Source organism: Delphinapterus leucas, chromosome 13 (assembly GCF_059928025.1).
Source record: "Delphinapterus leucas isolate spDelLeu-1000000601 "Yukka" chromosome 13, BTC_Dleu_Yukka2, whole genome shotgun sequence".
Lineage (NCBI taxonomy): Eukaryota > Metazoa > Chordata > Mammalia > Artiodactyla > Monodontidae > Delphinapterus > Delphinapterus leucas.
The window spans coordinates 9800554-9825219 of record NC_143141.1 but is presented as its reverse complement, the minus strand read 5'-3'; the positions used below and the strand labels follow the sequence as shown (position 1 = coordinate 9825219).

Here is a 24666-nt window from a genome sequence, read left to right as displayed (position 1 = left end):
CCCCACCCCCCTCCATTTCCAGTTCTCCCAGCAGACCCTGGAGCATAGAAGGGGACAGTAGCTCCAACACTAATTGGCCAACTATTTTCCATGGCAACTTACAAACTCTGACCTCCCAACAAGCCACAGTATTGCTGACTCTAAAGAGCTCTATAAGTGTACAGATTAGTATTGTTTGTACAGCTTTGCTATGGCTTGCTCACTTGTGTTCTGGACTGTGTTCTGGGAAAGTGGGTTTGGTCCCTTTGAAAGAAAGTACCTGTGTTAGAAGTAGGTTTATCAATGAAGTAGAAACCACTGGCTTATTTGAGGGTATTGTTCAGGGATCTGGGGTGCAGAGTGGAAGTGTGTAATGTGCAAATCTTATCACCGGGGTTTCTAATTAGAAATACAACAAGCTATAGCTTTGAAGGTCAAACAGCTAAGTCAAGTCTTTGTTGGGTATAATTGTCCTCACTCCCCTTCTTCCTGTGGTAGATGAACAGATGGAGGAGCCCTGAGCTCTCCAGGAGTTGGATGTGTAGGGAAGTGCATGGATACAGCTGAGCTACAGCTATGACAGAAGCCATGGGAGGGGGTGGATGAGAAGGGAAATTCTCATTCTGTGCAGAGAACCCAGAGCCCGTCTCTGCCAGGAATGGCAGGCTCTTCAGGATGAGTGGATGCCATGGAGTCAAGGGAAGCCATCCTGTGGCTTCGGAAATTAACCTGGCCCGAAGTCTTAAGCCAGCCTGATGATGGCTATTTCCAAAGTCAGATGGAGGGTTGTTGGCTCTGGGAGAGAGCCAAGAAGTCAAGGTTAGACTACCCACTAAAAGACAAAAACTGAAGACTAATGTGTAAGAAGCCCAATTATAAAGACATGGCTTTATTTCTTTAAATCATACTCCACTTGGAATTTCTTTAAACAACTAGACTGATGCACAGCTGTTTTATAATAAAGATTTCTATTTTCTGTCATGAAAACTCTTATGATGTCCCTTGGTTTCAACATTTGTCAATGAAAATGACAGCTTGGAAAGCATTGGTAGCACACAGGTTTGGGTTTCAATACATGGCTCTGTTGACCTTGCCTAGTTGTATGACCCTGGGCAAGTTATGTAACCTCTTTGGGACCTGGTTTTTCTACCTGTAAAAGGAGAATAATAATAACACCTACCTCACAAGATTGCTATAAATATTTAAATGAGGAAAGGTGTGGGAAGCACAGTGTTTGGCACATAGCACTGAATAAATGGGAGGTAATTTTTATTAATTGCTACCTGTCCCTTCACATCTGAATTACAATGGCAGCTTCTTTGCTGGACTTACTCCCACCCCATTTCCTCAACACACTGACCAAATTTTAGTTTCCATTACATCACTTCCCCAATATGAATCTTTGTTCCTCCCTGACGGGATTAAGACAAAACTCTTTAGTGTATAGGCCAATGTCAGGAGTTTAGCTCTTACTTTAAAAGAAACTGAGCTTCTGGAAGGTTTGGATCAGAAGAGGTTTATAATTTATGTTTTTAAAAGATCACTCTGGGGAATTCCCTGGTGGCCTAGTGGTCAGGATTCCAGGCTTTCACTGCTGTGGCAGGGGTTCAATCCCTGGTCAGGGGAATGGAGATTCCGCAAGCCATGTGGTGCAGCCAGAAAAAAAAAGAAAAAAAAAAATCACTCTGGCTGTTGCCTTGAGAACAGAATGTGGGAGGGAAAGGGTAGGAATAAGGAGGCCAGGTAGGAGGCTATATCGGTGCTAAAGGAAGGTGCCTGGAGTCTGGGTGGTGGCAGCCGAAGTGGGGAGAGGTACCTAGATTCTAGATGTATTTTCAAGGTAGAGCCAACAGGATTTGCTGATGGATCAGACAGAGACATAAGAGAAAAAGATGAGCAGGATGCCTCTGGATTTTTGGCCACAGCAACTGGAAAGATGGAATTGCCATATACTGATAAAAGGGAAATTATGGGAGATATATGTTTTGGAGGAGAAATCAATATTTTAATTTTGGTGATGATGGCTTTATGTGTCTATTGAACTTCTAAGTAGAGAACAGGCTCTCCAACCCTAACCATTAACCCAGTAAGACCGTATTCCCAATTTTTAAGAGAAGCTGTTGGGGGTCAGCGTTGGGGGACGTTTGTTGGTTGATCAGTATTCAGTAGAGGATTTTCCCTCACCTCCTGTGACAGCCAGCCTCTAAATGGCCCCCAGTAGTCCGTGACACCTGCTATTCATGCCTTGGATAACCCCCTCCCATAGTGTGTCAGTTTTGGTACATATAGCCAATAGAATTGGAAAGAACTGGTGGTATGTCGCTTCTAAGGCTAGATCATAAAAGACATCATGGTTTCTACATCGTCTTGCTCTCTCTTGAATTACTTACTCTGGGGAAAGCCAGCTGCCATGTTGTGAGCAGCGCTGTGGACAAGGGCACATGGAAAAGAACTGAAGCCTCCTGCCAACAGCCACGTGAGCGAGTCTGGAAGTGGATCTTCCATCCTCAGTCAAGCCTTCGGATGACTGAGGCCCCAGCTAATGTCTTGATTTCAACTCATGAGACTCTGAGCCAGAACCACCCAGCTAAATTGCTTCCTAGGGACTTCCCTGGTGGCACAGTGGGTGAGAATCCGCCTGCCAATGCAGGGGACATGGGTTTGATCCCTGGTCTGGGAGGATCCCACATGCCATGAAGCAACTAAGACTGGGCGTCACAACTACTGAGCCTGTGCTCTCGAGCCTGCGAGCCACAACTACTAAGCCCGCGTGCTGCAGCTACTGTAGCCCACGCGCCTAGAGCCTGTGCCCTGCAACAATAGAAGCCACAGAAACGAGAAGCCAGCCCATCGCAACGAAGAGTAGCCCCCGCTTGCTGCAACTAGAGAAACCCCGCGTGCAGAAACGAAGACCCAACGCAGCCTAAAATAAATAAATTTATTAAAAAAATAAAATAAAGTGCTTCCTAATTCCTGACCCCAAAAATCTATGACATAATAAATGTTTACTATTTTAAGCAACTAACTTCTGGGGATAATTTGCTATGCAGCAATAGGTAACTAACATACTTCTCAAAGTCAGGTGAAGGGGGTGCTCTAAGAAAACTTGGGGGCTCCTGCAAGAAGAGGGACTGGCATCTTATACCACCATAAGCACCAGACTTGCTGTTCTGCCCTGTGACTCCTAGAGCAAAGGGAGGAGAGAACTGAAGACCTGAGGCAGAGAGAGGGGTCATCAGTGGAGTGGTCTCTACAGCGTCCATTGGGTGGACTCAAGAGGGGCTGTCTGCCAGGCAAAGGTTACCCCAACAGCAAGAAGCTGGGGGCAAGGAGTCCCAACAGAAGCTGAGCTAAACCTCCCCCTGTAAGAAGCCAATAACTGGACACAAGCCACACTCAGTCAAGCAGCAACAGCCATAAAGGGGAGGGGGGGGTCTAATCTGTGGGAGGTTAAGTAAAGAGAAATTGCCCTTCCCCTCGTCCCCTTGCCCTACGAGGCCCCAATGCTGGAGAAGTTTGACCCTGAAAAGGAAGAATGAAGTAACCCCCTCCGCCTGACACCAGATACACACATACACACTCACCCCAAACGGGCTGCAGTGATTGGAGGAGTGAAAGGCTGACCAAGGCCCTTCCCCACTCCAAGTCCTTGGAGCAGACCCTGGACCCCGTGCCTGGAGAAGGATGACAACGAGGGGGCACAGGTGATGTGAGTCAGAAATGAGATGTCAGTTGTTAATGGACCTGACTGGGCTCCTGATACTAAAAGTCACACTAAAGATGGTGGACCCACCAGAGACCTCAAGGAGGGCTGGAAGGGGGAATTTTGACAGAGATTGGTTAAAAGCCTTGATTAGAAAAGAAATAAAACCATGTCATCTTAAGTCCCCATGGAACCCTAGTCCTCAGATGGGTATAGCACATGCAGGAGGGCTAAGGAGGTTTGGAGTCCAGACAGGTTGGAACAGTATCGAAATCCATTTTTGTGTGATCCTGAGCAGGTTTCTGTCTTTATTTTTTAGGGGGTGCTGTGCTGTGCGGCATGCGGGAATCTTAGTTCCCTGACCAGGGATCAAACCCGTGCGCCCTGCAGTGGAAGTGCGGAGTCCTAACCACTGGACTGCCAGGGAAGTCCCTGAGCAGGTTTCTTCAGCTTTCCAAATCTCCCTTTTCTCATCTGTGAAAGGAGATGACTAATGGTACCCCTTTTTTCAAGGCTGTGGTGAAGCTGAACAGAAGTACTGCCCTCAGCAGGGGGAGGGGACCTAGTAACAGACAGCTTGAGGCTTCTATTACCTCCATTTAGGGACCCTCCCCTTATATAAAAACCCAGGCTCCTGATTGGCCCTTCTTGGTGTCCTACCTACCCTAGGTCAATTGCTGTGGCCTGGGGTACTTTTGTCCAGGCCTGGTCAGTTGCCCATCCCCACTAGAACCCATGAAAATGGAGGTGGACAGGTTCCCAGAGGAAAGGGAGGTGCCGTTTGCAGAAGGAGGGGAAGGAAGCTGAACAGGCCAGAACAACAGATGCCCACTACCTCTGATCTGCCTTCACCTTCCTCCCTTGGTTGTCCAGGAAGAATCGTAGGTCAAAGAATTTAAATTAGGATAGAACCTAATTATCTGATCCAGCTCCCTCAGGTTAAAGATAAAGGCCCTGAGGCTAGCAAGATGAGCTGGTTGCTGAAGGCTCTACAGGTATTTGGTGAGTTGGCAGTTGTTTGGGCACTTGGGAATGAAGATCTGTAAGGCGGTCTCCCTTCCTGGGTCGGGCTAGGAGCCAATAAGGTTTGGGAATCAGGAACTTGGCTCACTGATCTGCCTGGGCTGATTTATTGCCACATGTGGATTATGGAACACACTGTTGGCACGGAGGACATTTACAAGGAGAGCACTCTAACCCCCACCACCCTCATAGGCTTCCCCCAAAGGGTATTCCAGTGGATGCCCGTGAGCAGCGCATGAGACCAGTATTTTTCAAGTTGTGACCCTGTCAAGAAATCAATTTAGTTGGGTCAAGATCAGATTTTTTTCCCTAAGAAATAGAACAGAGCAGAAATGATATCAAGGGGTAAATATTGTCTTCTGAAACAGCTTTCTAAGTTATAATTTTATATATAAAGTTACTGGCTAAATGCTTCCTCCTCATTTCCCATCCCTGGTCCCCAATAGTATTGTTTTTGCCCTCTTTTTTTTTGTTTTTTTTTTGCGGTACGCGGGCCTCTCACTGTTGTGGCCTCTCCTGTTGCGGAGCACAGGGTCTGGACGCGCTGGCTCAGCGGCCATGGCTCACGGGCCCAGCCGCTCCGCGGCATGTGGGATCTTCCCGGACCGGGGCAGGAACCCGTGTCCCCTGCATCGGCTGGCGGACTCCCAACCACTGCGCCACCAGGGAAGCCCCTGCCCTCTTTTTAAACGGAAATCCAATTCATTCCACAAACGCATATGGAATGCCGAGTATGCCGAGTATTCCGGATACAGAGATGACTATGACACAGTTTTTGCCCTGAAGTGTTCCCAGCCCAGTGGGAAATGGCCTCCAGTCCAGATAAGGGAAGAGAAGCAAATGAAGAGCGCAGACAGTGGCTGGATACTTTCCAGAAAAACAACCCCTGGGCAGTGGAATGGGGGTAGGGGAGCTTTCGTGTTCTACTTTATACACCCTGTGTTATTTGAATTTATTGCAATGAACGTGTATAACACCTATTTTATAAGCCCAGCAAAAATATAAAAATACACGAATGGATAAATGAATGAAAGGTATAGTAATGTGAAAGTCCTGGCCTGGGGGAAGGGAAAGAAACCAGTGTTTACAGAGCAGTGTTTTCAAACCAGGGCTCATTTGGTCCTTTCAATACAGAGAGAAGGGTCTCTTGATCTTCATCTTTAAAGTGGAGAAACCGAGGCCTTAAGAGGCCAAGCACTTTGCCCCAATTCACCAGATGGTAAGGGTCAGAGCCCGTGACATTTCTGCCAACTAAGAAAAAGGGTCAGAAACTAAGGACAATGACTCTGAAAACTTTGTTCATAAGCCTCTATAAATACTCAGCGTTCGTTTGCTTGCTCTTCTTAGTTTTTTTTATAGCGATGAGCAGTTAATCTGTTAAAATAGAAAAGGGTCAGACTTCCCTGGTGGCGCAGTGGTTAAGAATCCACCTGCCAATGCAGGGGACATGGGTTCAAGCCCTGGTCAGGCAAGATCCCACATGCCGTGGAGCAGCTAAGCCCGTGCGCCACAACTACTGAGGCTGCGTGCCACAACTACTGAAGCCCACGTGCCTAGAGTCCGTGCTCTGCAGCAAGAGAAGCCACCGCAATGAGAAGCCCGCGCACCGCAAGAAAGAGTGCCCCCGCTCGCCACAACTAGAGAAAGCCCACGTACAGCAACGAAGACCCAACGCAGCCAAAAGTAAATAAATAAATAAACAAATAAATAAGTAAATTAATACATTAATTTAAAAAAATAGAAAAGGGTCTTTCCCTTTTGGGAGGCAGAAGGAAAAGCTTGCTGAGGTAGCCAGTCCTGGGGACGGAGGGTGCTCCAGTGCACCCGACAGGGAGGGAAGCAGGAGGGAAGGAGAGCGGGCAGAGTCCTAGGTCCGGCAGGCCCCTCTCACACCCAGTGCTGCCCAGGGCTCTCCACAGGGGCCCTGGAACAGCAGGGGCTTCCCTAGGCCTGGGCTCGCAGGGTGTCAGGTCTCTCTGATCCCGAATGAGAGGCTTCTCTCCCTCCCAGCAGCCTGAGAGCTTGTCTGTAACCCCCAGCCCCCCTGCCCCCCACCAGCTCGACCTCCCCTAACCCCAGCCTCCTTTCTTCCCTCTGCACGGAGGCCCAAGGGGCCACACATGGTCTTGTTCAGTCCTCGGTGATCTCCCCCTCAGCCTCTGGTTTTCCCCATCATCCTCTATTGATTTCTTCCTCCACAGGAAAGGGAAGGGGAAGGACAAGAAGACTGGCTGAAGTTGGATAGAGAGACACAGCAGAGCTAAGGACATTTGCGTGTCCTTTAAAAATCCTGGCTGCATCATTCCCATCATTGTCATGGTATTGAGCTCTTACCATGGGCCAGACATCCTCTCACTCCGCACTCAAGAATGTCCCGGAGTCCCAGGTCACACAGGCAATCTGTGGCCAAGCCAGCACCCCCATCGTGCCTCCAAAGCTGTGCCTGAACCCGCATGGTGGGGCATCCTGCCTCCCGTGAGTCTGTCCCAAAGGAGAACAACCTGTCCTATGGCCGTGGGAGCCTTGAAGCCTAGCCAGTGAATACAAATGCTTCCTTCCCCTTGCCGCTTTGGCATCTGACTGCTTCTCAGAGGCACATCCTTTTATTGGCCTGGATCCACCGACCTGATGTTTTCATCCCCTTCTCTGGCTCAATGAAGTATCTGTCTCACACACCGGGTCCTCATGTCCCCACGCGCTGGGATGACCTGCGTTGGGATGTGAGTCAAGGCAGCATCCAGGGACTTCCCTGGTGGTCCAGTGGTTAGGATTCTGCGCGTCCAATGCAGGGGGCATCGGTTCAGGGAACTAAGATGATCCTGCGTGCCCTGCAGTGCAGCCAAAGGAAGAAAAAAAAGGCAGCATCCAGCTAACCTCATGCTTGCTCCTTCCCTCCTGAGAAAAATTTTTTTTAATTTTTATTTATTTTTGGCTGCGTTGGGTCTTTGTTACTGCGTGAGGGCTTTCTCTAGTTGCGGCGAGGGGGTCTAACTCTTCATTGCAGTGCACGGGCTTCTCATTGTGGTGGCTTCTTTTGTTGCGGAGCATGGGCTCCAGGCGCGCGGGCTCAGTAGTTGTGGCGCACGGTCTTACTTGCTCCGCGGCATGTGGGATCTTCCCGGACAAGGGCTCGAACCCGTGTCCCCTGCATTGGCAGGTGGATTCTTAACCACTGCGCTACCAGGCAAGCCCCCTCCTGAGATAATTAAATGGCATGGATGTATCCTGCAAATGCTCAGGGTTACTATAGACTTATAGACAGTGGTGAAACAGACCATGGCAGGTATTGAGGGTGATCCGTGTCTCACTCTGAAAAGGTGTCCCACTGCTGCCAGCCAGGCTCGCACAGCCCAGGCCCACGGCATCCCCCAAGGGCTCTGCCCAGCCTGGGGCCATGGCAGACCTCAGGCTCTGAGCTCCACCAGCAGATGGGCAGCTTCTCTGCCCACAGCTCCCCATTGTGGAGACCCAGAGATTGAAAAGGGCTAAGAATCCAGGCTGGGAGGATCCCAGCCTAGGAAGTGGGAAAGGAGATCCCAGGTTACTAATTCAGGATCTTGTTCATCACTGGATACTCGGTGTCAGCTCAATGCCAGGTACAGAAAGGGCAATAAGCCTTTTAGGCTGTCTCCCTACACAGGACCAGAAAGGAGGGGGCTCAACCACGGGAAGTGTAGACGTGCTGCCATAGGTCCCGGAAAGAACCCATCAGGCCCAATGGAGTGAATGCAGTGCTTTCGGGTGCTTGGGGGTCAGGTATCAGGACCCCTTGGGGAAGGACCTTCTCCAAACTCCTTACTTTCAAATGGAGGCAACTCAGGTGAGTAAAGACTTCTACCCCAGGCAGAGGAACAGGTCTGCCCCCTAAAGGAGGGAGGCTTGTCACATGCACATCACTTTCTGCTGTTCTTACAGCCTCGTTCACAGGAGCCAGACATGGTCCAGGCTTCCTGCTTTGCACACTAATACACCTCCACCTCCACAATGTCCCCACCACGCTGCGGGAAGTTTCTCAACTCTGCAGGTGCGGAAATGTTTAATGCCCTAACCAGGAACAAATGCCAGGCAGAGAATGAACGTGGACTCCAGTCTGCATCTCAAATACCTCCTCTGACTCTTTCTGGGTTGTATCATTTAACTATTACCCAAGGAGTCTTGTCTCCCCTGAAGACTGAAGGCCCGGGGAGGGCAAAGAAGAATTTCCTTCTTTCTCCCTCTTTCTTTCTTTCTTCCTTCCTTTCACTCTTTCTTTTTCTTTCTTTCCCCTCCTCCCTCCCTCCCTCCCTTCTTTCCTTAACTGTATGAACTATTTAATAACAGATGACGCCTCCTCCTTCATTTGCAGGGCATCAAGCATTCTGGACATTGTGAAAGCTTCCCTTTAAGTTACGATGGGCACCCAGAACAAGGCCATATGGACCTCTGCCTGGGTAGCATGGAAAGGGGAATTTCTTTTCTTTACTTCATTGCATCTGCTCTATTCACCTAATCACGGGTGTGAATATAATCATGGATGGGTGTAATTTTTTAAAATTAATTTATTAATTTTGGTTGCATTGGGTCTTTGTTGCTGCGCGCGGGCTTTCTCTAGTTGCGGCAAGCAGGGGCTACTCTTCGTTGTGATGAGCAGATTTCTCATTGCGGTGGCTTCTCTTGTTGTGGACCATGGGCTCTAGGCACGCGGGCTTCACTAGTTGTGGCACGTGGACTCAGTAGTTGTAGTTCGCGGGCTCTAGAGCACAGCCTCAGTAGTTGTGGCACACGGGCTTAGTTGCTCCATGGTATGTGGGATCTTCCCGGACCAGGGCTCGAACCTGTGTCCCCTGCATTGGCAGGTGGATTCTTAACCACTGTACCACCAGGGAAGCCCAGGATGGGTGTAATTAAATGAACTTTAGCAGAGACTGATTTTTCCTACCAAATCCTCACCAGCGCTGGCATTTTTAACCCAAGTATCTTGAAAATTTATTTTTTCCTTCCCTTTGCTGGCTTCTGTCATTGGGCTCAGTGCATGCATAGAATGCTTCTCAGTACAGATAGTCTGAAAAGGGCAAAATAAAAATAGCCAGTGGGTCGATAATAGAATGGGAAATTCTCTAAGTACTGTAGGGGAGGGCACTGGTCCTAAAGCCGGCTGGAAAGAGATGAGGGCAGAAGCATCCCTGAGAGCTGGGCTTGCTCTGAGGTGATGTAGGTGGCTCATGCTGGTCAGTGGACATGGGAGGGAACAGCTGGTCAAAAGTTCTGCTTTCTGCTTTTCTTTCTTTCCTTTTGGCTGTGTTGGGTCTTCGTTGCTGCACGCGGGCTTTCTCTAGTTGTGGCAAGTGGGGGCTACTCTTCGTTGCAGTACACGGGCTTCTTATTGCCGTGGCTTCTCTTGTGGTAGAGCACAGGCTCTAGGCGCGCAGGCTTCAGTAGTTGTGGCATGTGGGCTCAGTAGTTGTGGCTTGCGGGCTGTAGAGCTCAGGCTCAGTAGTTGTGGTGCACGGGCTTAGTTGCTCCACGGCATGTGGGGTCTTCCTGGGCCAGGGCACGAACCAGTGTCCCTTGCATTGGCAGGCAGATTCTTAACCACTGCACCACCAGGGAAGCCCTCTGCTTTTATTCTGTGCTGGCCAGTGCCCATCTGAGTCTCCTGTTTTCTGGAAAACTGGCAGGCTGGACACTCACTATGGAATATGAAGTGAGGCATCTGCAAGGGGTCGCTTCAGGCTGGCCTAGCACACAGTATCCTCTACCCCTGCTAACAGGGCTTAGTTGAATCAGGCCTCTGCCACCACGCCTCCTCCTAAAACACTATATTATTGTTCCTCTCTGTTTAGTCTCCTTCCGGCTGGTATTGATTGTTGCTTTTATTGGCAAACAGTATACTGTAATAAAAATAAACACAAGTGTTTCTGCAGGGAGACAGTGAAATGGATTCTGTCTCCAGGGCTGGGAAAAAACTTGGTCCAAGACCCAGTGGTCAACCTGGTACCCGATCCTCCTGTCAGCACACCTCTGCAATTATAAGGATGTTTGTCTGTCTGTCTCCTTCTCCCTAACTGGATGGCAGCTGCGGTTGGTCTTTCCCCCCCACACCCTGAGTGCTTGGTGCTCAATTCATAGTTGCCGACTGACATTGAGGTAGGGCCGCCCAGGAAGCAGTCATTTCAGGGCTGGGCCTGGTGCTGCGCGTCTCAGCTTGTTTCCACAGGCAGCTGCCCCAGGGTCAGTCACCACAATTTGGGGTTAGGGGTTTGGTCCAGGGCAGATAATAACAGCAACAACAATAACAACAACAGCTGCACAGTCAAAGAACATTCACAGAGTTGTTCTGTCCTGTTCAGTGCCTAGGCCAGCTGTTCCCACAAGCTTAGTGGGATGCTGCTGTGTTATCATTCTTATCCCCATTTTACAGATGAAGAAAATGGGGCTGAGAGACATTCTAACTTGCCTTACCCAAAGTCACACAGGCCTGCTCTTAAGATAACAGTCTGGGTGGACTCTGATTTGTGCCTAGACTCAATTTCTTCATCTGTAATATGGAAATAATAACACTACCTCTTAGGGTTGTTGGGAAGATTAAAAAAATATTATGTACGTGTTTGTTTATTGCCGGTTTTCTATCCTAGACTGCTAACTCCAGGGGGCAGGAACTTTGGCTCATTCACTGCTGTACTGTTTGAGTCTGGAACAAATGACCGTAGTAGGTGCTCAATATCTGTGTCCTAAATGGAAACGACAGACCCTGGCCCTTCTATCTGCGGGTACATCCTACAGCTTCAGTTCCCCAGATTTTCCCTCCACTGGCCCCCGAAAGGAGACCTCGGGCCTGGGCCTGGGGAACCCACTTCTGGTCTTGGGACAAGGTGGGCAAAACCCCCGGGAGTTCCAAAACAATGCCGGGGGACTTGAAGACCTCCCTCAGGCCTATGCCCTCAGGTTCTCCTTTTCTTTTTTCATAGCAGAAAATCAATTTTCTCACCCGAGCACAACGCGGTGCTGCTTCCGAGAGGTTCTTGCAGAGAAGGGCCACCGCCCCGAGCTGCAGATTTCTGGGGAAGGGAAAAGAGCCCAGCAACCAAGCCCAGTCTGGGCTGCGGAAGAGGAACTACGTGGTCGAGAGAGCAGGTCGGGGAGGAGGAAAGAGGGACCCGCCGAGAGAGCGGAAAGGCGTGCAAGGAGAAGGGCGGGGCGTGCGCTCGCCCGCGGCTCCCGCGCTCCCACGCCGCCCCACCTTAAATGCCGGACCTCCTTAAGCGAGGGCGCTGGAGCCGCGCGCCAGGGGGCGGGGGCCTCCCATGCAAATGAGGGGCGTGGCGTGGCGTGGCGGGCGGGGCGCTGACCTGACGTCAGGCAGGCGGCCCGGGCAGTTGGCTCGGCGGCGGCGGAGCGGCAGGATCGGCGGCGTGAGAGGGGCTGCGTGGAGGGGCGCGGGGAGCTGCGGCGGCCGAGCCGGAGCAACATGGCGCCGGTGGGCGGGGGCGGGCGCCCGGGCGGCGGGCCGGCCCGAGGGCGCCTCCTCCTGGTGGCGCCGGTGCTGCTGGTGCTGCTGTGGGCGCGGGGGGCCCGCGGCCAGGGCGACCCCCAGCGGAGCGCGATCCTGGGCATGAGGCTGGCGAGCTGCAACAAATCGTGTGGGATGAACTCGGATGGCATCATCTTCGTGTCCGAGGGCAGCACGGTGAACCTGAGGCTGTACGGCCAGAGGCTGGGCTCCTTCTCCAGCAACCTGATCTCCTTCACCGAGGTGGACAACGCCGAGACCATCCACAACTCCACCAGCTGCCCCGAGCTCACCAAGGACCTGGTCGTCCAGAAGCTGGTCAACGTGAGCCGCGGGGACACGTCCGGGATGCTGGTGGTGCTCACTAAGTTCCTCCGGAGGAGCGAGAACATGAAGCTGTATGCGCTGTGCACCCGCGCCGGCGTGGACGGACCCTGGCAGAAGTGGACGGACAAGGACTCGCTGCTCTTCATGGTGGAGGAGGCTGGGAGGTTCCTGCCCCTCTGGCTGCACATCCTCCTCATTTTGGTGCTGCTAGTGCTGTCGGGCATATTTTCTGGCCTCAATCTGGGGCTTATGGCCCTGGACCCCATGGAGCTGAGCATCGTGCAGAACTGTGGCACTCAGAAGGAGAGGCGCTATGCCCGCAAGATCGAGCCCATCCGACGCAAGGGCAACTACTTGCTCTGCTCCCTGCTCCTGGGAAACGTGCTGGTCAACACCTCCCTCACCATCCTTGTAGATAACCTTATCGGGTCTGGGCTGGTGGCCGTGGCCTTCTCCACCATAGGCATTGTCATCTTTGGGGAGATTGTGCCTCAGGCCCTGTGCTCCCGACATGGGCTGGCTGTGGGTGCGAACACTATCATTCTCACCAAATTCTTTATGCTACTTACCTTCCCCCTCAGTTTCCCCATCAGCAAGCTCCTGGACTTTTTCCTGGGTCAGGAGATCCGCACCGTTTACAATCGGGAGAAGCTGATGGAGATGTTGAAGGTGACGGAGCCCTATAATGACCTTGTGAAAGAGGAGCTGAACATGATCCAGGGTGCCCTGGAACTCCGGACCAAAACTGTGGAGGATATCATGACCCAGCTCCAGGACTGCTTCATGATCCGGAACGATGCCATCCTGGACTTCAACACCATGTCGGAGATTATGGAAAGCGGCTACACGCGCATCCCCGTGTATGAAGACGAGCAATCCAACATCGTAGATATTCTCTACGTCAAAGACTTGGCCTTCGTGGACCCCGATGACTGCACCCCCCTCAAGACCATCACCCGCTTCTACAACCACCCAGTGCACTTCGTCTTCCATGATACCAAGCTGGATGCCATGCTGGAGGAGTTCAAGAAGGGTAAGGCCTGATGCAGCTCCCGCTTCACCCTTTGTGGTGTCGCGCGTATCCTTGCCTGGTTTGTGTCTGCTGATCTTAGCGTTCCATTTGCGTGACTCGTGTCCCTTTGCTCAGCACCTCCTATGCCTCTGAGGTGAACGGCACTCAGGGCCGCAGAAACAGTTCTTAAGCATCTGCTGTCTGCCAGGAGCCGTGCTTTGCGCTTCAGGTGAATCAAAGCAGAGCAAGATCCACTCACCCGCCTGGGAGCCAGACAGAGGGAAGCCAATGCCTCAGAAGAGGCCAACACCGGGGCATGGAGATTAGGACAAGCGCGTCTCACTGGGGTCGGGTGGGGAAGGGGCCGGTGAACTGGGAAAGCCTTCACAGGGGAGAGAACATTTGAGGAGAGCCTTGAAAGGTGGGGACACTTGGTACTTGAGGCAGAGGGAACCCCTCGAGCAGAGAAGCTGAGTTGGGGAGCAAAGGATGTGCTTGTGGCCCAGCAGGTGGTCCTGTTCCTATGGGTACAGGCTCTGCTGGTCACTGGTCAGTGGGGGAGAGACTGAGTCATCTGGGGCCTCAGGAAGAGCCTGAAAGTCAGGGCAGTCAGACTACTGGAAGCTTGGAGCTCTGGAAGGCTTTGGAGCAGGGGAACAGTGTCACTGGAGCTCCTGGCCCACAGAAGCTGAATTGGGAGGGCTCTAGTTGGCTCCCCGCCCAGAGCAATGCCAAGTAACGCTTTCGACTATTCAGCAGAAGCAAGCCGATTAAGTTTTGGTTATTGTTCTGTCTTTCCCAGGCGCCAAACAGAAGCTTCCCTCCTGTGGTCTGCTGGGAATCTTCAGCGGGCCTTGCATTGCCTTGTGTTTTTTTCTCACATGGGTTCTTGGCCAATTTTCAGGTAGTTAGAGAGACACTCGGAGGGTTTACTCACCAGCCTCAGAGCTCAGGGCACACACCCCTTTCCTTACTTGCAATAAAACTTTTCTCCTACCTCTGCCACTCCAAAGCCTTCAGAGTGACAGTAAACAAACCAATTATGGAGTAAAACCCTCCTAGGCCAAAGGGAGAGAGGAGGCAGAAAGGGAAGGTCTTTATAAAGGAATGGAGGAACAGGGGGAGGGACCTTATCCTAAACCTGGGGACTTGGCTGTGTTTCCCATTGGTGGAACTCCCTCTGGCTGAGGGCTTCTAGCTTCTAGCTGGGAGCCAGCACCCAGACCCTTTTCAGTCATTTCTGGAACCGAGAGTGGAGGAGAGCTTGAACTGGCTTGGATCAGTGGGTGATGGAGTGGGTTTGGGAGGAGCTGGCCTGGCAAGGATGCTGGGGTCAGGGTCAGGGCCAGGTACCTTCCCTTTTTCAGTTTGAAAGACTGAATCTCAGCATCAGAGCTGAGGAGGACTTGAGTGGGAGACAGCCCAGTAAGGTCGTCTCACTGCAGAGGGACCCGTGGTGACGGCACAGCCTGGGGGGAGCTTCGGAATCTGAACCGAAGAGCACTGAGGATTTGTGCCCCACCCCACCCTGCAGCCGTGAGGCCCAGAGGACCTCTCCCATGTTGCTTGGTCGGGAACCGGGTTAGGACTCACCAGGGCAGCTTCCTCCTTACCACCTCGATGGTCTTTGGAACTGTTGCTGGTGACACACCCGACAAGCATCGTTCAGCCCACATCTGGGTCCAACCTGTATGGATTGGCTTGGTCAGGCTTCTCAGCCCCTGATCAGCAGGGTGGGAGCTTCCTGGGTCTTGGCAGGGCCACCTTTGGACTCAAAAAAAAAAAAAAAAAAAAAGTACCGCTTCCTGAAGCTGAGGAAGCAGAGCTAGCATCTCTCAGGCCAGAGCACTGCTGAGTGGGGCTCTGCAGATGCACATTTTAGTCCACTGGACTCTCCTCCTTAACAGGCTTGCAGCCTGAGACTGAGGCCTGGAGGGGGTGCTGGTAATTCCATGGAAACACAGGCACAGTCTGCCCTGTGCAGTGTGAGGCCCTGGAGATGCAAGTGTGAGGGATGGTCACGCCGAGTGAACGTACCCGGGGTGTTACACCATCACTTCCTTGTTCGTTGCCATGCTGGGCTCCCCGCAGTGTGACCTCTGCCAGATCTTTCCATCTGGCATCTACCTTTTCAGTCTAAGGCCCTCCAGGACGCGGCAAACGCGTAGTGTACACCTGCAACGTAGAGGGTTTTCTTTACAAATCTGGTGTCTGGAAGGCTCCTTTTTTAGCTAAGAAAACCCAACAAGCCAGGTTAACACAGCCAGCAGCACCAAAATCGGGGCCAGGGTGCCTGCTAGTCTAGCCGAGGGTCTTTTCTGCGCCTCAGGGGACTCTTTGGCACCTCCAGGTCGAGTGAGGGTCCTGAATTCTGCCAGAGTCTTTCCGCTGCTGGTGTAAAATCCTCTTTTCAGGTCATTTTATCTCCACCTTACCCACCAGCATTATAAGCTCCTTGAGGGTTGGGATCATGCCTTATTAGTGTTTTCTCCACTCAGTTGCTAGCGAAGAAATTAACAGTAAATGTTTGTTAAACGATGAATGAGCAACGAGCGAATGGCTGTCTCTGGCAAGCCCTGCTAGCCTTGCTGGCCTTGAGGACACTCCCACCCTAGAGCCTTTGCCCTGGCTGTTCCCGCACGCAGGAATGTTCTTCCCAGACTTTGCATGGCTTACTCTCCCCTCCCTCGGGTCTGCTTCAACTTCACCTTCTCAGTGAGGCCTTCCTGTCATCCTAGTTAAAACTGTAACCCCCTTCCCACCCTGACCTTCCTGATCTACCCAGACCTACCCTGTGCTCATTTTTCTTTTTCTCATACTACTTTCTAACAACTGTACAATTTACCAGTTTACTTTGTTTTTTATTGTCTGTCTCTTCCCACTAGAATGTAAGTTCCAAAGGGCAGGGCTCTAAGTTCTGTTCACCAATATATCCCTGGCACGTGACATGGTTCTTGGCACATAGTAAGACCTCAATAAAAAGTCACTGAATGAAAGAATGACCTGTCAGGTTTGAGAGAGAATTATCCGCATTCCAGAAGTGTTAGAAATTTGACGAGCTGATAAGGGCTAAAGAAAAATGGGTGTGTTGTGCTGTTATCCAGGGACTTGACATTTCCAGCTGCCCCAAGAAAGCCAGGAGGTGCTCCTGCAGTGACACATGTATCAGAGGTTCAGGTCAGGGACTGAGAAGCAGAGTGTGGAGTCTTGGTTCTCCTTCCCTGTGCCTCAGGTTCTCAGTGAATAAGCGGTCTTTGACCATCAAGAGCTGACATGGCTTCACTCATTAATGGGAGTCATGAATATGCTCCTACACACTTAGAGACAGGCTCAGAGAGTCATTGCAGGCCTGGGGGCGCTGAGCTTCGCCTAGGGACCAAAGCAACGAGGTGACAGATTCCCAGCCGCTTCTGCCTTCCAACTCAAGGCAGCTGTCACTGTTTACTGAACCCCGTGCTATGTGCAAGACACAGGCCTGGTGCTGCAGGCCCTCAGGAGTAAGACCCGCTAATTGGTGAGAGCTGTGAGGCCTGCAATTTGAACCTTGGTCCTTCCACTTAAACCTCGTCTAGAATGTTCGCAGTACTGGGAGTTTTGGTTGAGTTTGGCTACAGCTCGAAATCTTAAAACGAAGCTTCCCTGGGCTGCTCCTGGCCCTGCTGTGTTTTTCCTTCACCACAGATGCTCCCCCAGACTCTGGAAGCACAGTAATGAATGAACTCTCCACTTGAGAGTTTGGAAGCTCCGCCCCTCATTGAAACCCACCCTCCAGCTTCTGCTGTGCCCCTCCCTCCCCCTCCCTCCCCCTTCCTCCGTGGCATTCCTGCCCCTCCCAGGCATTCAGCTCTTCTTTAGTCTTTGGTCACTGACCCCTGGGGTAACCTTGCACCTATTACCGCTCCTCATAGACAGTTCGTGAGTTATATTTTGGAGGGAAAAAGCTAGAAATAATTTCTCGAAAACTCCTCCCATATTTCCAGCTCTGTCACATCACATTTTCCCCACCTGCTTCATATTATTCCTGAAACAACTTTATACAGGCTGGACAGAACACTGCATAATTTTTGCATTTGCTTTGGGTTCCTCCCGTCTGGCGCACCTTAAGCATCTTATTTCCCTCCACCTGCTTGTTCTTTTCATTTGTTCAACAAACATCTAACTTTTGGAAGCCTGTGTGTCAGACCGTGTGCTAGCTTTGGGGAGTCAGAGGACTAACACAGCCCTGTTCACAGCAGCCACTGTCTACCAGGGAGACAGGTAGGCACGGTGGGGCCCGGGAAGGCCTAGGGCTCCAGACGCTTCTGCAGTCAGAATGACAGAGCCCAGTGATGATTAGTCGGGGTGGGAAGTAGTTGTGAACATCTGGGGTTTTTGCCTGGGATTCAAGTTGATGTTGTCATTTGACGGGAGTGGGCAGAGGAGTGAGCAGAGCCAGTTTGGTGAGGGCGGAGGGAGGGGTGGTGCTAAATAATAATGGTGTCACCCTTTATCCGACTTCTGTGCCCAGCATTGTGTGCACCGGAGCATCTGGCGCTTCAAAGAATGTCCGACTGCCTAGATATTCTGTTCAAACGCAGATGAGAACTCAGTGGGTTTGGGGTGCGGCCCAAGGGTCTGCCTTTCTGACAAGCTCTCAGGTGATGCCCGTGCTGCTGGCCCTGGACCACCCCAAGCAGCACGAGGGTGCAGTCCATCCAGGCAGGTATGCAGGGGAAGTGCCTCGTGGGGCTCGGGAGTGAGGCGGGGACCCGGCTGAAAGGTTAGGGAGCCAGCTGAGAGCAGGCAGAGTGTGTGAGGCATGGAGAAGCCTGGCCCAAGCGGCTCTCTGGCGAGATGAGAAAGAGCCACGCAGGCCTGGTTTGGGGAGCCTCCTGGGGAGGTCGCATAGGGCGAGTGCTGAGCCCGGCTGTGGGAATGGGACAGTGGCCATGAGGTTCTGGGAGAGGGCGGCCTCCAGAGTGGAGAGCGAAGGCAGCCCTACACCTGATCTCGGACAGCTCCACCTGGAAACACTCTTGAACTGAGCTGGTGATCTGATCTCAAGAAGATTCCCCCGGGGCAAGTATATCTGAGCGAGTGACAGGAGCTGCCTGTCGGGGCAGAGATGCCAGCGGGGCAACTGACAAAACACTGGCCAGGCTGCTGCTCACTTTCTCTTCAGTGTGGTGCGTGTGCAGCCCGTGTGCCAGCTTCCATAGAGGAGCCAGAGCTGAGAGCCCCTCACCCATCTTCTATTTACAGATCTCTTCCTAAAGCTATTATTTGTGTACTGGAAGGCTCTGCCTTACGGCCAGGCCCTAATAAGAGCTCCTTAGATCTTTACTTGTCAGAAGTCTTGTATTTCTAATTCACAAGACCAGCTCTAGAGTTTTCCTGGACTTCTCTGGCCAGGACAGGAGGTACTGGACAGATGTTTAAAATGGAAAACAGTGCACAGAAACACAAAACCACACTTCTCCTGTGTCCTGCAGGAGAAATGGATAGGGGCAGGGGACCCTCCGGAAGCCGGAGCCTTGCTTGTCTTGTCAGTAGAAATCTGACATTTCAGCTGGATCTTCGAGGGGGAATAGACACAGTACTTTTCCTGTCTGTGCCTCTCATTCTGGGAGCACTTGGACGAGACCACAGGGTGAGAAATGAGCTTCTCAGCCCTTGGTGCCCCAACTTTGGGGGAAACTGCTTCTGCATACGTGACCGCCTCTCAGTCCTTTCCAGAGGGGCTGGGAGGCGCCACCACTGTGTGCCCGTCTCCCGAGGTAGTGCTGTCCTGCTGATGAACCAGGTAACTGAACAGCTAGGATATCCTTGAGGGAAAGGAATGGTGCCTCGCATGACGTTTTCCTGCCAGTCTGTCTCCTCGAAGGCAGGGGCCGCAAGCCTGTTTATCAGACACTCTCTAAGAGGGGAGTGTGCCTAGAGGGGGAGGGCGGACCGGACCCTTCTGTCGCTGACTTGGTGATTGATTTTAGGGGAGCCCCCTGGTTCCTTCAGCCCAGCCTGTGGGGAGGGACAGCTTGCCTTGCCTGTCCTAGGGCTGGCTCTCTCTTTCTGCCTTCCTTTGGCCTTAGGGAGTTTTGAGTTCTGCAGAACTTCTCAGCAGAACTTGCCAGGAGGATGTGAGGGTTATGGAATTTCCTAGAGGTGCCCAAGGTGGCCCTCAGTTAAGAGGACGGAGAGCAGCTTCCTGGTGCTGCCGTTTGATCCAGTCCTCTCCCCTTGTTCTCCGAGCCCCTCCATCTGCCATTGGGCACAGCTGCCCTATGACAGGGTGCTCTCCTGTCCTGAACCTCGGGTTACCCCTCTCATCACACCTGAGCGTCCCAGGACATCCATCTGTAAAAGGCTTTGTGGCTACAGAAAGGACTCCTGGCTCATTTCATAGACTGGATTCTGGACTACTTACTGTATTCCTGTTCCATTTATTATGGAATTTCTTTTCCTTAATGTTAATTAAAAAGACCTACATATCATTATCAGAACCTTTGAAAACAGGCAGAAATGAAAACCAAACAATCCAGAAGCCTGTGACTTAGAAAGAAGCACTTTTTTTTTTTTTTTTTTTTTTTGCGGTACGCGGGCCTCTCACTGCTGTGGCCTCTCCCGTTGCGGAGCACAGGCTCCAGACGCGCAGGCTCAGCGGCCATGGCTCACGGGCCCAGCCGCTCCGCGGCATGTGGGATCTTCCCGAACCGGGGCACGAACCTGTGTCCCCTTCATCCGCAGGCTGACTCTCAACCACTGCGCCACCAGGGAAGCCCCAAGAAGCACTTTTAATATTTTAATTTACTTTGATAACTTTTTAGAAATTTAATCTTTTTTTTTTAAAGTTTAAAAAATCTTGTAACAAGACAACAGGCTCAAAATCATTTTCATTTTTACAGCCATGCTCTCTCTCATTAGCTGCCCTTACGTGTTTTCACATTGAAATCACTGTCTACGTACAATTTTGTGCTCTGCTTTTTGGAACACAGTTTAGATCGGTTCTTCAGATTTCTCCTCTGATAAGAAGTGAAATCCCTTTTTATCCCTGGGATTCTTAGGCAGAGTGTCTAGGAGGATTTCCACAGACTGAGGGCTGGGCTGCGTTCTGTGGCTGACAAGGTGAGCCCAGAGGGCTGGGGTGTGCGGCCGCCAGCCTGTTTCGTTGGGGGTTAAACCTAGGATTGCTGGAACATTCCCCAGACATTATAGCCAGAGTCTCTTCCCTGCTGCAGGGCCTATTTACTGTGACCTGGGCAGGGTTCTCGAAAGACTGGTTTCACCGGGCTCTCTGGAACGCCTGGTCTCTGGCCAGCTGGCAGCCAGGAGCCTTGGTTGGAAGGAAGCCTCCCTCCCGCAACCCCTTGCCCCGCCCCAGGCAGGCTCATTCCCACACCTACATCCACACCAACAAACACCCACATCCACACACGCGCACACACACGACCCCAAATCTACATCCACACCCACACACATCCACATGCACACACACACACACACGACCCCACACCTACATCCACACCCACAAACACCCACGTCCACACACTCACACACATGACCCCACACCTACATCCACACCCACACACACCCATGTCCACACACGTACACACACGACCCCACACCTATATCGACACCCACAAACACCCACATCCACACACTCACACACATGACCCCACACCTACATCCACACCCACACACACCCATGTCCACACACGCACACACATACATGCACACATACGCACCCACCTACCCACTCACACACAGGCAGGCTCAATCCCACACACACTCAGGCATCCTTTTACACACTGTTACCCACACCCACCGGCAGACAGACACACAGATTTATCCATTCCAGGCAGGCGCTCCCTCTCCTCTCTCTCACACACACACACACACACACACACACACACGCGCGCGCGCGCGCACATATGCAGTCACCTAGAGTCCTGCTTTAAATGTACGTCCATCTCTCATCAAACTTTCTCGAGAGTAAGTTTAAAAAGGGAGCAAACGCTTGTGCAGTGGAGTTCATTTTGTAAAAGGCTCAGAATAGTGACTGACTTTTGGGCTCAGAGAAATTTCTCTTTGGTGGCTGGTGATTTGGTCATCCACATGAATGACAGCACCCAACCCGGAGGTTGTGGGGAGGACAGAATGAGGTAGGGCACGTACGGGGCTCAGCTCAGCGCCTGGTACCATGTTGTTGTGCAATAAATGTCAGCTGTTTTAAAAATTATTGTTATTACGATCCAAAAGCTACCCCCATTGGCGTTGACACCCACTTGGGCCACGGTGGTTCTCACATACTGGCTTGGGTGGCAGCTGCCCCACTGTCTGGGCGTGGTGTCTTTCTTGGAATTATGAATACACTGAGGTCAAAAGAGCCTGCTATATAATTGCACGCTAATTCAGATGGCATCTTATCTGGACCCTAGCATGTACGTTAAGGGTAACAGAAGCCAGAGCTTAAGAAAAAAAATGTCCAGAAAAGTAACTTAAAACTGAGGAGATTCTCCTCATTCAGTTATTTGTTTCCCACACATTGGGAAAAGTTCAGGCAGCCGTCCTGATGGCCAGCGCCTTTGTGGTCTCACTGCAGAAGCACAGCCTGGGGGTCGCTGCTCTGGGGAGATGTCTGGGAAAGGAGCGTGGCCACATTTACCAGCTGCGCCTCTATGTGGGTTCTTTCATCTCAGGATCCACCAGTCACCTGTCCTCCCTGGTGCCCCAGTTAGGGAGGCAAGAGGCTGTGATAGAAAAGCAACAGGAACAAGAGGGGGATCCAAGGGACTGAGGCTCCCCAAGAGGCCCAGTCTCCCCAGAAATGCCCCAGACCCAACCTGTGGAAGAGGGTAGAGCAGGGATCGTTAAAGAAGGAAGAAGTGCCTTCATGAATGGTTAGCCTTTGTTGAATACTGAATTCAGGCACTGTAGACAGGAAACTGAGGCTCAGAGAGGCTGAGAATCTTTCATTCTCAGCCACATGACAGCTAAGTGGCCACCCCAGACTGCTCCCCTCCACGGGCCAAGCCCTTGACTGCTGTTCTGTGTCACTTCTCAGGGGGGTTGTAGGTATTGAGAAAGAGACCAGAAGATTGGGATATTCCAGTAACCCCAGGCTAGAAAATTTACTGTCAGTTATACATTTTAAAAAATTGAGATATAATTGACATTACATTATATCAGTTTCAGGTGTAAAACAAAATGATTTGCTGTATGTGTATGTTGTGAAGCGGTCATTGCGATAAGTCTAGTTAACATCCATCACCACACATAGTTACAAAAATTTTTTTCTTGTGATGAGAACTTTTAAGGTCTACTCTCTTAGCAACTTTCAAATAGAGAATACATATTATTTATTAACTATTTACTATAGTGCTCATGCTGTACATTACATCCCCAGGACTTATTTAAAACCCCGCCCCTCCCCTCCCCCTCCCCCTCCCCCCTCTCCCCCTCCCCCTCCCCCCTCTCCCCCCATTTTAAGGACTTATAACTGGAAATGTATACCTTTTGACCACCTTCACCTGTTTTGCCCAACCTCTCACTTTCGGCAGCGACCTAGATTTGTTCTATTTTTTATTTTTTTTAATTTATTTATTTTTGGCTGCATTGGGTCTTCGTTGCTGCGCGTGGGCTTTCTCTAGTTGCGGCGAGCGGGGGGCTACTCTTCGTTGCGGTGCGCGTGCTTCTCATTATGGTGGCTTCTCGTGTTGCAGAGCACGGGCTCTAGGTGCACGGATTTCAGTAGTTGTGGCTCGCGGGCTCTAGAGTGCAGGCTCAGTAGTTGTGGCACATGAGCTTAGTTGCTCCGCGGCATGTGGGACCTTCCTGGACCAGGGCTCGAACCTGTGTCCACTGCATTGACAGGCGGATTCTTAACCACTGTGCCAGCAGGGAAGCTCCTAGATTTGTTTTAAAGTAAAGTTTCTGTTGAAGCAAAGTGCTTAAATCATAAGTATTCAGCTTGCTAGTTTTCACAAAGGAGCACCCTTGTGTAAATACCTCTTAGCTCAAGAAATAGAACATTATCAATATCTTAGAAGCCCCCTGCACACCCTCCCAGTTACTGCCCCTGCCCCCCAAATCATCATGGGTCAATTTTTTCTGTTTCTGAACTTTTATAAGTGAATCGTATAGTATATACTCTTATGTCCGGGTCCTTCTGCTCAACATTAAGGTTATGAACTTCACACATGTTGCTTGTAGCTGTAGTTCATTCTCTTTTCGTTGCTGTATAGTATTGCATGATAGAAACACACCACCATGGTACTGTTGGTGGACGTTTGGATTGTTTCCACTTTGAGAGTCTTACAAATAATGCCACTAAGAACACTCTTGGCATGTCTTCTGGTGACTATATGTAGCCAGTTCTGCTGGGAATATGTCTGGGAGTAGAAATGCTAGGGCGTCGTATAGGCATAGAGGAGACAGTTTTCCAAAGTGCTTGTATCTGTTTCCACTCCTATGCTCACAACTCTGGTATTGTTGGCTCTTTATTTATTTTATTTTAGTTAACCCATCAGGTAGGTGTGTGGTAGTATCTCATTGTGATTTTAATATAGATTTCCCTAGTGACTAATGATGCTGAGCACGTTCTCATCTGCTTATCATCCATTGTGGTGGTTGGTGCTTTTGATTCCCAGTTGAAGATTCTTTGCCTATATGAAAGTCAGGAAGCTAGAATCCTGTGTTATCTTCTGGAAGCTGTATTGTTTACCTTAGCGATCTATAATCCTTCCGGAATTTATTTTTATTATTTATTTATTATTTTTTTTGCGGTACGCGGGCCTCTCACCGTTGCGGCCCCTCCCGCCACGGAGCACAGGCTCCGGAAGCGCAGGCCCAGCAGCCATGGCTCAGGGGCCCAGCCGCTCGCGGCACGCGGGATCTTCCTGGACCGGGGCATGAACCCGTGTGCCCTGCATCGGCAGGCGGACCCTCAACCACTGCGCCACCAGGGAAGCCCTATTTTTGTTTTTGATGTGTTACAGGTCAAGATTCTTTTTTTAAAAAATCCATATGGATGTCCAACTACTTCAGTAGAACTCATTGAAAGGACTGTCCTTTCCTCACTGAACCATGGTATATCTGTAGGTCTGGACCCTCTTCCATTGGTCTCTTTATTTTTCCTTGTTCCAATACTGCATTGAC

The 24666-nt window shown here is 51.1% G+C and overlaps 2 protein-coding genes across 4 annotated transcripts in view; one reads left to right on the top strand and one right to left on the bottom strand.

Annotated features, from left to right (window-relative positions):
• Positions 1 to 11815, bottom strand: part of LMAN2L (lectin, mannose binding 2 like) — a 39243-nt gene extending 27428 nt beyond the window's left edge. The window contains exon 1 of one of the 2 annotated variants that reach the window (XM_022599285.3): positions 11673 to 11815. The gene's annotated coding sequence lies outside the window, so the exon portion shown is untranslated. The remainder of the gene's footprint in view (positions 1 to 11672) is intronic. The other variant, XM_022599284.3, reaches the window with a different exon arrangement.
• A 277-nt stretch (positions 11816 to 12092) lies between these two features.
• CNNM4 (cyclin and CBS domain divalent metal cation transport mediator 4) overlaps positions 12093 to 24666 on the top strand; it is a 36659-nt gene continuing 24085 nt past the window's right edge. For both annotated transcript variants that reach the window (XR_002648177.3, XM_022599279.3), the window contains exon 1: positions 12093 to 13554. Coding sequence is in view for 1 of the 2 variants with exons in the window: in XM_022599279.3 (XP_022454987.1) it covers positions 12153 to 13554 (1402 nt within the window). In the remaining variant the exon portion in view is untranslated. The remainder of the gene's footprint in view (positions 13555 to 24666) is intronic.